The sequence below is a fragment of the Acanthopagrus latus genome, chromosome 16 (genome assembly GCF_904848185.1).
Source record: "Acanthopagrus latus isolate v.2019 chromosome 16, fAcaLat1.1, whole genome shotgun sequence".
NCBI lineage: Eukaryota > Metazoa > Chordata > Actinopteri > Spariformes > Sparidae > Acanthopagrus > Acanthopagrus latus.
The window spans coordinates 1,833,982-1,848,868 of NC_051054.1; the positions used below are offsets into that span (position 1 = coordinate 1,833,982).

General features: G+C 44.6%; 1 protein-coding gene across 2 annotated transcripts in view; it reads left to right on the forward strand.

Annotated features, from left to right (window-relative positions):
- Positions 1–837: 837 nt before the first annotated feature.
- Positions 838–14,887, forward strand: part of brf1a (BRF1 RNA polymerase III transcription initiation factor subunit a) — an 83,410-nt gene continuing 69,360 nt past the window's right edge. Inside the window, exons 1-6 of one of the 2 annotated variants that reach the window (XM_037125372.1) lie at positions 838–1,301; positions 2,398–2,606; positions 3,720–3,800; positions 8,017–8,190; positions 10,576–10,607; positions 14,661–14,733. In XM_037125372.1, coding sequence (XP_036981267.1) covers positions 2,423–2,606; positions 3,720–3,800; positions 8,017–8,190; positions 10,576–10,607; positions 14,661–14,733 — 544 coding nt within the window. In that variant the 5' untranslated portion in view covers positions 838–1,301; positions 2,398–2,422. The remainder of the gene's footprint in view (positions 1,302–2,397; positions 2,607–3,719; positions 3,801–8,016; positions 8,191–10,575; positions 10,608–14,660; positions 14,734–14,887) is intronic. The other variant, XM_037125371.1, reaches the window with a different exon arrangement.

Below are 14,887 nucleotides of genomic sequence, written 5' to 3' on the forward strand. Positions count from 1 at the left end.
ACTTTTGTTACTGTGACATGTCACAACTTATTTGGTTTGAGGACGTTTGTAAAACACTTTTTACTGTAATCTTATACACTAATGAACTGAATGTTAATGATTGTGATTCCTGCATTTGAAAAACGTGTTACTTATCAAATATATATTTTCCCACAAATCTGTTTTTGCGAGTTCCTCCACAAGAGATCTTTAATATTGACTTTGAAGAGTAAGAATTATTTCTACAAAACAAAACAAAACAAAACAAAAAAATTGCCTTAATGTTTGTATTTCACACATTGATGGATGAAATTCTGAGTGTCATTAATGTTGCAGCTGGTAAAAGTGGAGATAATTAACTTGAAGGTACTTTATACACTGCTGTGGAGTTAAAGCTATAAAATACATACTTTATAAGTTGATTTATATTTTGTATTAATCAATGTAGAAAAATCTAAGTAAAAGTACAAAAGGGGCAAAAGTAGCTTCAGATTTGAAAAACCCATGTAAAGTTCATTACTTCAGTAAATATAGTTGATTATATTCCACTTGTCACAATGCAACACAATGAACATCGTCAAACAAATTTTGATTTATTTTATCTTATTTTAATGTAATGTTTTATTATTTTTATCATATTTGATCTTGTTTCATTTTTGGTTTTCTCTTATTTTTTTTTTAAACATTTTTTTTACTTTTTTATTTTATCATATTTTTTTATTTTTGTCTGTTTTATTATTATTTTATTTTATTTTATCTTGTTTATTTTATCTTTTTAAAATTTAATTTAATTTAATTTAATTTAATTTATTTTCATTGAACTGTTCATTTAAAAGCAGCGACCTAAAGAAGTGACATCATGAGTCGGGGGGGAACTGTTGCCAGATTAACATTTATATATTTATATTTTTCGCGCAGAGTTTATTTCTCATTTTGATACGCCCAGCATAAAAGTTAGAATATATTCTTACTCAACATTTATCGAATCTGACCCACTTTACTCAGTATTTTGTAAATTAGACGACATGTTGACAGCGGGCCACCCCTCCGGACCGAGTTGGTCTCGCCCGTGTGTCCCCAGCAGCAGACGCACATGTTGGGTGTGTTGTGTTGAGGATTGCAGCGATATTTCAGCATTTCTCGGAGCTGTGCGTGCTGTCACGTCACTGTTTGCTCTCTGCAGACCTCAGTGAACCTGCAGAAGCCTCACAGTCAATAATAAACTCTGTAAAATCCAGAGTTACTGCAGGAAACAGAGCAGAGGAGGCTGACACGCGTCCCGGCGAGGCTGCAGGCGGCTGAGTGACTCCACCTGACTGAAGGTATGTCCGCCGACACACACACCGACTGTACCTGTGTGTGTCTGAATGTGTGTATGTGTGTATGTGAGAGAGAGAGAGCCTGCATCATCCATTAACTGATCGATACATGCTGCATATGTCTGCTCTCGGTCTGCTGTGCTCGGTGTCGCCGGCTAGCAGCTCCGTTAGCTTCCAGTCAGCTGTCAGAGCTCCATGTGAGCTTCAGCCTGCTGCCGCTCCGATAAATGAAACATTAACGAAACCTGACTCAAAAACATGAAACGAGACAGTTCGTGGAGGTGATTCAGCGTCTGTGTCCGTAACAACAGTCGCTTTTTTGTTCGGTGAATGAGGAGAAACGCTGAGTTAGCCGCCAGGTGCTGAGCAGTGCCACGTAGCTAACCGGCTAATGAGCGCAGAGCAGCCGGGAGGATGTGCACAATCACTGCTGGAGCACCGGAGGGCTGCGGAGGGAAGAGTACTGATACCACACTGTGGAGGGCAGAGTACTGATACCACACTGTGGAGGGAAGAGTACTGATACCACACTGTGGAGGGCAGAGTACTGATACCACACTGTGGAGGGAAGAGTACTGATACCACACTGTGGAGGGCAGAGTACTGATACCACACTGTGGAGGGCAGAGTACTGATACCACACTGTGGAGGGACTGAAGGAATATTCAGATACCATATTGTCAAATAAAAGTACTCTATTACAAGTAAAAGTCCTGCATTTAAAAATCCTGACAAAGTATAAGTACTGATACCACACTGAAGAAACTGAGGGAGTACTCGGATACTTTACTGAAGGAGGGGAACTGATGAGACACTGTGGAGGGACTGAAGGATTACTCTGATACCATATTGTAAAAAAAAGTACTCATTGCAATTTAAAGTGCATTAAATGTCCTAACAAAGTAAAAGTACTGATACCACACTGTGGAGGAACTGAAGGAGTACTCAGATACTTTACTGAAGGGAGAGTACTGATGAGACACAGTAGAAATACTCAAATTACAAGAAAAAGTCCTGCCCTTGAAGTATTGATTCCACACGAGACATAAATTTGCAGCTGAGGTTTTAATGTCTTTGTGTTTTGTTTTTTTCCCATCAGGCTTTGAGGCTCGCCGTGCGTCACCATGAGCTCCAAGGTGTGTAAGAACTGCGGCAGCTCGGACATCGATGTGGACCAGGCGCGAGGCGACGCCGTCTGCATGGGCTGCGGCTCCGTGCTGGAGGACAACATCATCGTATCCGAGGTGGAGTTCGTGGAGTCGGGCGGAGGAGGATCGCTGGCTGTCGGACAGTTCGTCGCCTCAGGAGGTGAGAGGGAGGAAACCGTCCACCTGTAGACGTCAAACTACAGATTCAGTTTATCTCCAATTGAAATGTTTTAATAACAAGTTTTAAACAAATTTAAGATAATATACTCTGCTTTGCTTTTCTTCATCTGAAGTCGTGGGAGACAAAATCATTGGTTGGTGGTGGATGTTTGAAGACAGTTGACTGGATTTGATTGACAAAAGTCTTGATTTTTCAGTGGATATTGATTTAAACAATCTCAACTCAAAGTCCTCTCACTGGTTGATCGTTGAGCTTTCAGCCACATCACACGGTCTGATCGGTGAACTGAAGACGACTTTAAACGTAACACACAACATACTGATGAAGACAGTGTGATGGGTTAAAAGTTAGTAAGTGGATCTTGAGTTGAGATGGATCTGATTTACTAAAAGTGATTTTAGCATCACATAATCTCCTAACATGATTTATAGATCAGTAACTTTAACTAACCCTTTATAGTTAAAGAGGATAAACAACATTATGACCTGCAGAAGTGAAAGAACTGACGCTGATTTTAAAGACATTGAAGGAGGTCGCAGAGTTTCTCCGATGATCTGTGAGGTTCAGTGTGTGTGTCGCTCCGCAGCTTCTCATCAGTGTGTAACGTTTACCTTCAGATTGTGTCTCACCTGCAGCACAACCTGTGTTAGATTGATCTCCCGTGTTGTTGTTCTACCGATCATCCACTAGAGTGTGCTGTTGGATCACTTCTCAACTTCTCAGAGAGGAAAAGTTTGTTTTAAAGCTTCAGTCAGGAGCAAACATTGAATTGTATTAAAGCCAGGACAGCAAAGACGTGACAGAGAAGTCTACATTTGATTTATTTAATGAAATAAAACTTGTATATTTATTGTATTTATCAATCCCCAGCAAAAAGCTTTCACTATTTGATCATGTTTCATCATGTTTCAAAATTCAAAACATTCAGTCGAAGCTGATGTGAATAGCTGATGGTGACATATTGATGTATATTAACTACAGATATGATGTGAAAGGCTTTAAAGGGAAGGAAACTTTTGGTTTAAGTCCCTTGAAAGTGTTTGATTTGACCCTTTTAAAGCTGACGTGAGTGTGTTTGCTGTCTGTCTTCAGCTGGACCAGCCTCCATGACTTTTGGAGATGGACACTACACCGGCATGGGGAGAGAGTCCAGAGCTCAGACGCTGTCCAGAGGTGAGTGACCAGCAGGGGGCGCCGCCAGTCTGCATTAAACCCTGAGCTGCTGTTTGAAGTGTCTGAGGGTCGTTCAGGGTCAGATCATCATTCATGCACATGTACAAGAGAAGGAGAACCTTACGTCACAGATGTTCTCGTCTGAAGCAGCTCGTCTGTATTTCCATTAATCTTTTTATCCTGTTTGTTCAAAGAAACTCCTCTTGAACCATAAACACGCCTTCTTTAAGTGTCAGCAGCCGTTATGTTCTCATATATCCTCGATAAAGGTGTGACATCAGACGACTGCTGTGAAACATCTGTTTGATGAGGTGAACTCTGATGTTAAAGGCAGACTGCTCACCTGTTGAGTGACGGACTCACACAGTGTTATAACGAGCACGTTATCTTCTCACGGAAGATGCTGTGAGCAAGTAATGTGGTTCAGAGTTTGAGGCGGTTTGTCCCCTCAGTGTTGCCGTAGGGATGTCTTGATGCTCAGGGCTCGATCTCGTTCGTCGGCCCGACCCTTGGACGACATCACCCTGTCGAACAGTTGTCTGCTGGTCGTTTAAGCATGTGGAGGAGGTGGCAGTGCGCCTCCATCATGTCAGAGCTCCTCTTGTTTGGATTCTTGGCAGCCGGACAGAAAAACTTTCAAGAGATTTCACTGAATGAGTCAAACTGTAGGTGAGGAGAGGACGTGTCCTCCCTCTTCCAAGACGGATTACTTTCAGAGTTTCTGTATCTGTGTCAGCTGGTAACAGGAGGCTGTCAGAGTGTCTGTCAGGATCTCAATGAACCTGTTCCTTGTTGTTCTGGGGGCCCTGCAGGGACCCGCAGGGGCCCATGTTGTTACCCTGAAACCTCTCACTGATGCAGGAGTTTCATCTCAGCGACTCCGGTGTCGAAACACGTCAACTTACAGCAGTAAGAGACCAAATAAAACCCGCGTCTCTGCTGAGAAGTGGCAGACTGCCGGGCACGGAGCCAGAGCGCGGATACGACGGCGAGCAGCTGGTTGCTGTGGCGACGACCGTCTGCTGCGCTGATGATGTTTCAGCGACGAGCTGCAGAGTCACAGAGCTGTCAGACTGCAGCAGACGCTGAGTAATGGGACTGTGTGTGTGTGTGTGTGTGTGTGTGTTGGAGCGTGTGTATAGGGGATTAGTTTAGTTTGTGTGTGTGTGTGGAGAATTGGGGAATACTTGATATATTCTAACAGTGCATGAGGATAAAAGTTTTATAATCGTGTGTGTGTGTGTGTAGGTATAGATTTGTTTTATTGCAGCCACGTGCTGATTAAAGGAGTCGTTTTTTGGGGGGAGAGCACTTTTAACTGTCGCCCTGCTGAGAGTGAGACGAGAGGACATCACACAGTTAGCCTAGCTTAGCATAAACACTGGAAACAAGCGGTCTGTCCTCTTACTTCCAGTCTGTGTGCTAAGCTAAGCTAAGCTAAGCAGCTGTAGCGTTATGTTCAGGGTACAGAGATAAAAGTGGGACATCTTTGACGCGAACTGTTCCTTTAAGTGTGTGTGTAGGAGGTGTGTGTTTTGTGTGTGTGTGTGTGGAAGCTTAAGTGTTCTTGTCGGTGGTTGTGGGAATACCCTGATGATGCTGTGTGTGTCTGTGAGGAGATTTATGGCCGTCTGTGAGTCTGCAGCTCTTCTTCTTCTTCTTCTCCTCCCTCTTCGTCTCACTTTGTGTGATCCAGAAACTTTCCCCAGTGGTCGTCTGCGCCTCCTCCGCTTCACCTCCGCCTGATTCATATCAGGGAGCCGAGCCCCGGCCTCCTGCTGTATTAGTGTTGGACAATAACGTCTCACCGGTGTCTCTTGTGTCGGTCCGCAGCGCGCCGCGGTGTCGGCGTCATGACTGGAATTTAAATGTAGCTTTTAAAAAAGCAGCTCCAGGCGAGATTTATGTATGAAAAGCGACTTTGTGTGAACAGACTGAGTCACAAAGTGCAGCTGCAGTGAAAAGAGTGATTCCCTGCAGCGTGGATGGAGAGCTGGACGGTGTGTGAATGTATTGATTCAGCGACGTGACGCCAAATATCGTCTGTGATGCTCGTTAATATTCACAATGAGCCAGATGACTTCAGAAGAGTCGTCGGCACACAATCAGTCGCAAGTGTTTCCAGCAAACAAGCTCACAAGTCGTCTTCTTCCTCTTCTTGCTCTCCCTTTTTCTTCTTAGTCCTCTTCTTCCTCTCTCTCTTCCTGTCTTTTTCTTTCACTGTCATCTCTTCTTCCTTTGTCGTTTTTCTTTTCTTCATCTTCCTCTTGTCTTCTTCTTCCACTGTCTTCTTCTTTTTCTTCTGTCATCTTCTTCCTCTTCCTCTCCTCCTTCTTCCACTGTCTTCCTCTCCTGTGTGACTGTACCTGCTGTCTCACTCAGGTGTGGTTAGTCTCTGGTGTTGAGCCTCTCTGGGCGGTTTCTCTCGGCTTCGTTGGGACGTATAAATGCCACTCTGCTTCAGGGTTGTCCCAGTTTTCCTTCATGTAAATGTTATGAACTGTTATTTATTTCTTCTCCTGTTGGAGTTTTTTTGAGGTTTGAGCTGAAGAGTCATGCAAAGGGCAGGAAAGTAAGTGAGGAGAGCGCTAATTACAGCTGCAGCGCCGAGTGTCTGCCCTACTTATCATCTGAGAAACGAGCTCGCTAGAAAATTAGGGTAGCAATTAACTTTTATCTTGGCAGTAGCTGCTGCGAACCCGAAGCTGCACGTACAAAACTGCTTTTGTACCTCCGTAATGTTACATCTCTGAAATTTGGAGGGTTTTATTTGGTTTCCTGCCTCGAGGTCTTTGGTTAGTTTTAGTTTTTGATCGTGACTGTTTTTTTTGGGTTGTATTTGCACATGTTTATGTACTTCTGTGCCTCGTGTCGTCTGCTGGGTTTAGTTTTCCTTTCTCAGTGAAGTGATCTGGAGCTGGAGGAGGCAGCGTCGAGTATCAGAGCAGAAGATAATCACGCAATTATATCATCTTAATTTAATTATCGTTTAAAATCTGATCAGGCACAAAAACCAAGCGGTTAGATGACTGATACAGAAGATGTGTGTGATTTAATGGAAAGCTCCAGAAACATTAGTAATAAACAGATAATAAACAGAAAAACTTGTCGTCTTCATCTGAGTCTCTGCAGCAGCAGGATGGACTCATCCAGCTGGAATAACGAGAGACAGATGAAGAAGAAGAAGAGAAGCTGAGACCCAGACGTGGTTTAGTGTGTGTGTGTGTGTGTGTGTGTGTGTGTGTGTGTGTATGTCTCACGCCGATGTTGAAATCTTCTGGTTTCACTTCTGAAAGTGTGTTAAACCAAACATGACGAAACGCGATGAGCTCAGAGCCTCTCACATTCCCAGACGAACACACACACACACACACACACACACACACACACACACACACACACACACACACACACACACACACACACACACACACACGCTTCTTTGTATGATGAAACTCAACATGGTGAGCTCATCAGAGACCATGAACTACACGCACACACACACACACACACACACGTATATTTGAACATGTGTGTATAGTCACAGCGTGTCCAGGTGTGTGCGCCCTGACGGTGCTGTTTACCTGACGTGTGTGTGAGCGTCAGTTCACCACGTGTGTGTGTGTGTTTCTCTTTGTTGTAACACATCAGGTGATGGTGATGATGTCACCTTAACCTGGCATGGAGACGTGTGGTTCTACACGTGAACTTTGACCAATCACAGCTCGTTATTATTCACTAACAGCGAGACGTGTGATTGGTCGATCAAACTAGACGAGAAGAAGCAAAATGATCGTGTAAAGTACGAGTCAGCGATGTGAAGAAGAATAAACTCCACATCACGTCAGAATGATTTGATGTCATGTATTTATATATATTGTGAGATAAAAAAACAACTTCTTCTCTTCTTCTTCTTCCTCCTCTGCCTGTCATCTGCTCTTCTTATACTTCTGTTTCTCCTCCTCCTCCTCAGTATAATGTGTATTTCCCATCATCACCAGATCATTTTTTCTCTCTAATGTCACCATCGAGCTGGAATTTTCTGAGTAGAAAGAGAACATATTCATGCACGTAAACCTCTGAACTTCCTGCTGAAATATATTTGTTTCACTTCTGTCAGACGGCAGTCGAGACGCCGACCTGTCGTACATGTTGGAATAAAAACCGCCTCCGTGTTGCTGTTTCCTGACGTGTTTCTGTGTTTGTGTCTCTTCAGCCAAACAGAACATCAACACTCTGGGCCGCCAGCTGCAGATGAACCAGCACTGTCTGGACACGGCCCTCAACTTCTACAAGATGGCGCTGATGAAACAACTGACCCGCGGCCGCAAGTCTGCCCACGTCATCGCCGCCTGTATCTACATGGTGTGCCGCACTGAGGGAACGCCACGTATCCTTGATGTTCATGCTCTTTTTCCTTTTTAACAGCAGGAAAATGTTTTACCAGCTAGAAATCAACATGTATTTAAGGCTTTAGTGATGCACATGTTCAAGCAGGACGTCTGCAGGTAACTTCAGGCCGCCTGCCGCCGTCTTTCTTAATGTTTCATAATCCGCTAACGGCAGCTTATTGAAGTGGAGACTGACGTGTCATCGTGGGGATAATGGGACTTTTAGGTTCATCCCTTTGTCATCAGCAGGGCGGCTCTCTGCTTTTTGTGCTGCTGTCGGTTCGCTCCTGAGTCACTTCGCCTCCGAGGATGATTCTGTTATGTAACGGCAGCGCAGGACGGCCCGGAGAGGTTTACCTAATGAAAGAGGGCGAGGAGGGTGTAATGCCTTCCTGCTGCATTGTTTACCAGGCTTTTGTCTGTGTGTGTGTGTGTGTGTGTGTGTGTGTGTGTGTGTGCGCCTGTCTGTTTATGCATGTTTGCAGGAGTGAGGCCGGGGTAAAAATAGCTCTGCTCGCTTCCTTCTCCACAGCTGGGTGAGTCGGTAATGTTGTCGCAGGGGAGCATCAGGACAAAGATGAAGGCTGAGGGAGAGCGGAGCGAAAAGAAAACATCCGTCTAATCTGGAGTTTGATTTAAAGACGGCCACAACAGACCGGACTGTTGACATCCACCTTTTTCTCTCTCTGACCATAAATCAGGGAGGAAGGAAGGAATCAAGGTCATTTATGGCGCCAAGTGTTAAACGACAAATAAAGAGAGGAAAAACATCCAAAACGTGCGTCCTTTACAACAGTCACATCAGAACTAAACTGTCGTCACCTCATCAATCACACCTGTCAGCTCGTGGACCGGCTGTCACCGAGCAGGAACTTGATAAATGACAGCAGATTAACGAAGCGTCGGGTGCTGATCCGGCTGGTTGCTTCTGTTCCGTCGATATTGATCGTCTTTTTTTCAGTCCAGCTTCCTGAAGAACCTGCTGCAACGTTGCTTCTTTCAGTCGAAGCTCTCAGAGTATCGTCACTAAGAAGGCAAGAAAACAAACAGAACGATGATGCTAATTTATTTATTTTGTTATTTTAAATATTTCACAACACTTCCTGCCTCCTCATGCGTGTTACTGGTCCTGTTTTTGTCTCAATAATTATCCGTGCACATATAAAAGAGCTTCTAGTTTCTCTTGTATGAGCTTCTACACGTCTGTAAAGAAATGCATTACCTTGCTTTGAACACTAGGAGGCGTATGTCTGTAATTAAGGACACCAAATGGAGTAATGGCTAAACAAACGCTGTTCTAGTGAGAAAATTCGTCTGGATCCTGATGTGAAGACTTAATCAGCAGGAGGCTTGAAGCTAATGAAGTTAGCTGTGTGGTCGCTAAATCCTAAATGTCAACAAAATAAGAGCGTCAGTGTTTAACAGGATGTTTCACCGTAAACCTCTTAATCTGTCTCAGTTTGTAGCTTAAAAACATTAATCGGCTAAAGAACAAAACACTGAGGAAGCGACGAGGCCGAGGAGAGGCCGTGACGTTTAGATTATTTACCCACTTTTGTTAGACTCTCCATGAGTAACATCACTTCAAACATCTTTTCTCTGGATATTTAAACGCGGGACTTTTTGAACTTTCGTCCTCCCTGTTATACAACACCAGGTGTAAAGATCCCAGATGTGTTGAAGGACCTGCTGTGGTTTATTTTCCCTGATTAAGGGAGTTGTCTTTAATCTCCAGACGGCGCGCGCTGGGATTATCTTTTCCATTTCATCTGCACTGCTGCTAATTCCATTGTGAGGCCTTTTCAGAGGAGCCTGGGTGGATTAGCCTGGAGACAGGTGCTCCCGTCACCGCGGGGCCGGACGCTGGGAGGGGATGGGAGGAGGAGGAGGAGGAGGAGGAGGAGGAGGAGGAGGAGGAGAGTCGTCTGGTTGGAGCTGACGGGTTCAGACTCTCGTTAGATTTACTGTCACAGCTGACGGAGCCGAACACGCTGCACCTCTTTTAGTCGATCATCAGTGGAGCGTTGTCGTCCTCTGTGCAGGTGTACAGTTGCAAAATACACTTCAGATGATTAGTCGAACTTTGGAGGCGAGCGTGCAGGCGTGAGAGCACAAACAAAACACACGAGTTGCATGGGATCATGGGAGATAGTGTCTTTATTGTTAGACGACAAATGTTGTTGCTGAAAATCTGATGCGACTGGAACGAGCTCACGTTTACCTCGTTAACTTTAGTCTCGTTCTCTGACTTCCTTCCTCGTTCTGACTCAACAGAATAAACAATCAAGGTCATTTTTAGACCGTTTAGGGAGAAACGTTTCATTTTATATCTTTATATTGTCGCTGAATGTTTTGTTCTTGTGGCCTTAACGTGTTGATCTCAGACATGCTGCTGGATCTCAGCGACCTCTTACAGGTAAGACTGCAGTCAAACTGGAACAAACGATTATATGATAATCTGCTGAGTATTTTCTTTAGTTTCACATGAACAGTAGAAATTAGATAAAAATGTCAATCATGACGTCCCAAATTCATGTCATTAGATGTTGTTTAGGACGGGACGATATTGGATTTATCATGATGGTTCGCAGTAAAAAACACTTGTGAATATCCTCCCATGAGACATTATGAAGCTGTCTGGTGTGATAATATACAGTCTTATACTGATTCCCTGATTTATTTAGGATTTTCCACAAGAGGAAGCTCACATAGTTTCAGCCTGTCAGCGTGTCTGAAGGCTCTTTAACAAGCTAAAACAGATGTGTGAGAGAGAAGCAGCTAATTTGAACACTTGTGAAGCTGAAACCCTAAAATCTGCCTGAAATAATCAATATATTATCAAAAAAGCTGCATTTACTCTCCTGTTGGATAAACCGCTTCGTTTCTGATTGATGAATCAGTTATTTGTACGGATTAATTCAGTAACTGTGTGAACACGAGTCTGTTGAAGCACTTCTTAAAACCTCCTAAACTCAAAATAACTCTTCCAAACTTTGAAGACGGCGTTTTAATCCCGTCTTTAATGTGTCGAAGGCCCCCACCCTGTTAAACACACACTCCCACCGCTCACCGCCCGTCCCATAATGCATCTCTGGCTAACCGCTCGGTCCTGCAGTCATCCTGCATTCAGACTTTCGCCCATGTAATTAAACCTGAGTCGTGTGTGTGTGTGTGTGTATATTTAGAAACTCCTCCATTTGTCTGCATATTTAATGGCAGCCGATTCATGGTGAGTCAGGGGTGCGGTGGTGCTGGACATTTCTCACAGTCACAGCTGGTCGGGGGGCTTTTATTTTTATGCACCCAGCTGTCCTGGAGGAGCCGGCTGCCCCTCCCCCGCCCTCCACGCCCTGGCATGAGGAGGCTGGAGAGGATTTGGAGTGGATTGTGGGTGGGTGAGGTTGTGTGGGGGGTTATTAATGTCCAGCTTTAGCCTGCTGCTGCTGCTGCTGCTGCTGCTGCTGCGGCTGCAGGGCGGAGATATTCCACCAATCAGTTTTTATGGATCCACACCCGGGACACTTGCTCTGTGCTGCATTGTTTGGATGAATGACGAGCTCCGTCAAGCATATTGGTTCAGATCAATACTGGCTGTAAATATCAGCTGTCCTCTGCTGCTTCTGGTGCGTTCAGGCATCCAGATCTGTATTAATTTGATCACGTGCTCTGGATGTTTTTCACATTAAGATGCGTGTCTCTGCAGGGTTTGGAACAACAGGTGTTTTTTAGAAAGCGAACATGAGCGACCACAGCTCCGTCTGTCAGGGATCTCTTCAGGACATTTGCTGCGAATAAAATAATTCATTTAAATCTTTGGACAGTTTACAGAAACATCTCTCCTCTGGGAAAAGTTATTTTTATTTCAAGCTTGTGAACCTTTGAAGTTTAGACTTCTCAGTGGTCTGTTTTTTTTTTATTGGGAGGGAAAAAATGCATGAGAGTTTTCGGAGGATGTTCAGCTGCAGAGGAAGTGGTTTAGTTTTTATTTTGACAGGGACGATGCTCATTTATGAACATAAAAACAACTGTAGATGAGTCAAAGTTAGCCTAGACAGCTAATTTTCATCTTTCCAGAGCTCCTCGAGTCAGATTGAGTCACAACTTTGAGGACTAACACAGATAAAATACTCATCTGTGACTCGACAGACTCGTGCCAGACGTCTCGAGATGACTTGATGTTTGCGTCCAGTGTTTTCAGTCAGGAGAGGAATAAAAACTCAGATTTCTCCACGCGAGTAAAAAGATTATAAAAGATTTAAGTGAAGTCAGACGAGCTGCCAAACTGCCGATAATCCATCTTTATTACTAACATGTATATCTTTACATAAAGGATCAGATTCACTCGTCTTGTATTTTAATGTATTCATGCTGAGTTTAATCTTTCAGAAATTGCTGAATTTGACACGTCTGAAAACTTTCTGCTTTGGTCCAAACACAGTTTAAGAATCCGTGTGACTGAACTCTGAGCTCAAGTCTTCAAATTAAATTTAATCAGCACTTTGAACCGCCGGCAGTCGAGGTGTTTGAGGGGTGAACTCGAGAACCTGAGAGGAATATAATCCCCTCCGCGCTCCGCCGCAGCGCTAAGTGAAACTTTCCGGGTCGAGGGTCAACTCTCAGCCACCAGAAACATGGCGAGGTTACTCGATACTTCACGGCCGAGTCTCAACAGGTGGACGCAGCCACAGACGGTTCAAGGAGGAGAAATTTCAATTAACGGATTCCTGATGGGACGAAACAGCTGCTGTCAACAAGCCTGCACGTATTCAGCTGAAGAGGAAGGCAGGCAGAAGATGCTGATATTTGCCAGATATAGACGTGGATGCCTGCTTCGTTAGCACTAGACGGACATTGTTGGCTGCTTTTCGGCCAACACTGCCCATCAGAGAGGAAAATCGCCATGTTCTTGGTTAGAAATGGCTAAATTAGCGAGAGTTATATAGAAAAAAACACATCTACTTTCCCTTTTTTATAATGAATCCACCTCCAGTCACCTGCTGGTATGGAGAGGTGTTTCCTCTCATGTAGATGCAGAACTCTGTGGTGTGTTCAAGTGCAGATTTATTCAGACACAGGCGACATGAGGCGCCACAACAGTCGGCCTTTTTTCGTCTTGCATTGGCCATACAGGCGGCCTTACTGTCGCCTTGTAGCAAACCTTACAGGTGACCTAGGTTGTCTTACAGGCGGCTTTTGGTGTCTTACTAGCCGTCTGCAGTCGGCCTTTGTTGCTGCTGGTTCTTCGATGTTCGCTCCGTGTGTTCAGGCCCTCTGTGGGGGGAACTGCAGAGTAAGCTGATCCATGATGAGTAGCTTTGCCATTACACATAATCATTTGATGGATATAAAACTGTTGATTATTGCAGCTTTAAGATACTTGAAAAGTTTTTTTGTTCCTGAGTTTCTTGAGACAGTCGGCAGTCATGAGTGACGTCCCACATCCTTGTTTGAGCTGTAATCACACAGTCCTGCTTGTTCCACTTCCTCCTCCTCCTCCTCCTCCATTTCCGCCTCTGTGTACAGAGTTTTTCCCAGAATAGCAGAGCAGCATCTGCGTCTCTGCCCGACTCCAGAGGGGTCTGAGAGCGAGAGTCCGTCTGTCTGTCGCCCCCTCACCCTCCGGCTCAGGAGGTCTGAAGGAATGACAGAGATCTGACCCGAGTTCATGACCTGAATCCTGCAGCTTTCACTGCCGTCTGCTTCAGCTTTCAGCCCTGATGCCTCCACGACTTGATTCTGTGCTGCGATGTTGATAATAGTTGTAGTCGATGATAGATGTGCAGCCCCGTGGCTTTGTTATTCCTCATCAGGTCCTTTCACATCGAGCGGGGATGACTGAATTTACTGCCGAGCCTTCTGGAGGTGTTGTGGGTTAAACACAATGAAACATCTGTGAGGGGAGGTGCCGGCATGGTGACACACTCGCCTCCACACTCCACCACCACCACCACCACCACCCGCCTCCACCCCTCACACACCCTGCAACTACACAGCCCAGTTTAACTGCACCTTCAGGTCCATCAGCACAGAGTTTTAAATGTTCCCAAAGCAAAAGTGCGACTTACAACTGAGTGAAAGTGTTAAATAAAAAGGAAATCGATGTGACTGATATGTTGATCAGAGATTAGCAGGCAGCTGTTAGTTGAGAGACCGTCAGGGAGAAATCACTCCTAACCACCGAGTGTTGAGCTTTTAATCACATATATTGATGTGACACGTTCTGCTGTAACCTTCGGGTCGATTATATAACCAGAACACTTAACCTGACGGTGACGCAACAGCCTCATTTCATATCCCAGCAATCTGTTTATTACTGTCCAACACACCAGTCGTCCCCAGTCACATCCCAGCTGAGCTGTGTGGAGGCCAACTGAGGACGTGCAGGATCATGAAAACACCAAAATCATAACTGTCGGTTTGTCTCTGACACATTTTACTCTTTGTTTTAAATGACTCCTCTCCTCCACAGGTGAACGTCTACGTGCTGGGAAGAACCTTCCTCGTTCTGGCCCGAGAACTGTGCATCAACGCCCCGGCTATAGGTACACACTTCACCTCCCTCCACCTTTTTCTTCTGGGCTCGTTCTGCAACACTGTGTTGAATTAAGCTCTCAAAAATTGACCAATATTTCCTTTTATAGAGTAAATGGTGTCAGAGCTGCAACAGTTAATCGATTAGTTGTCAACTTTTAAAGG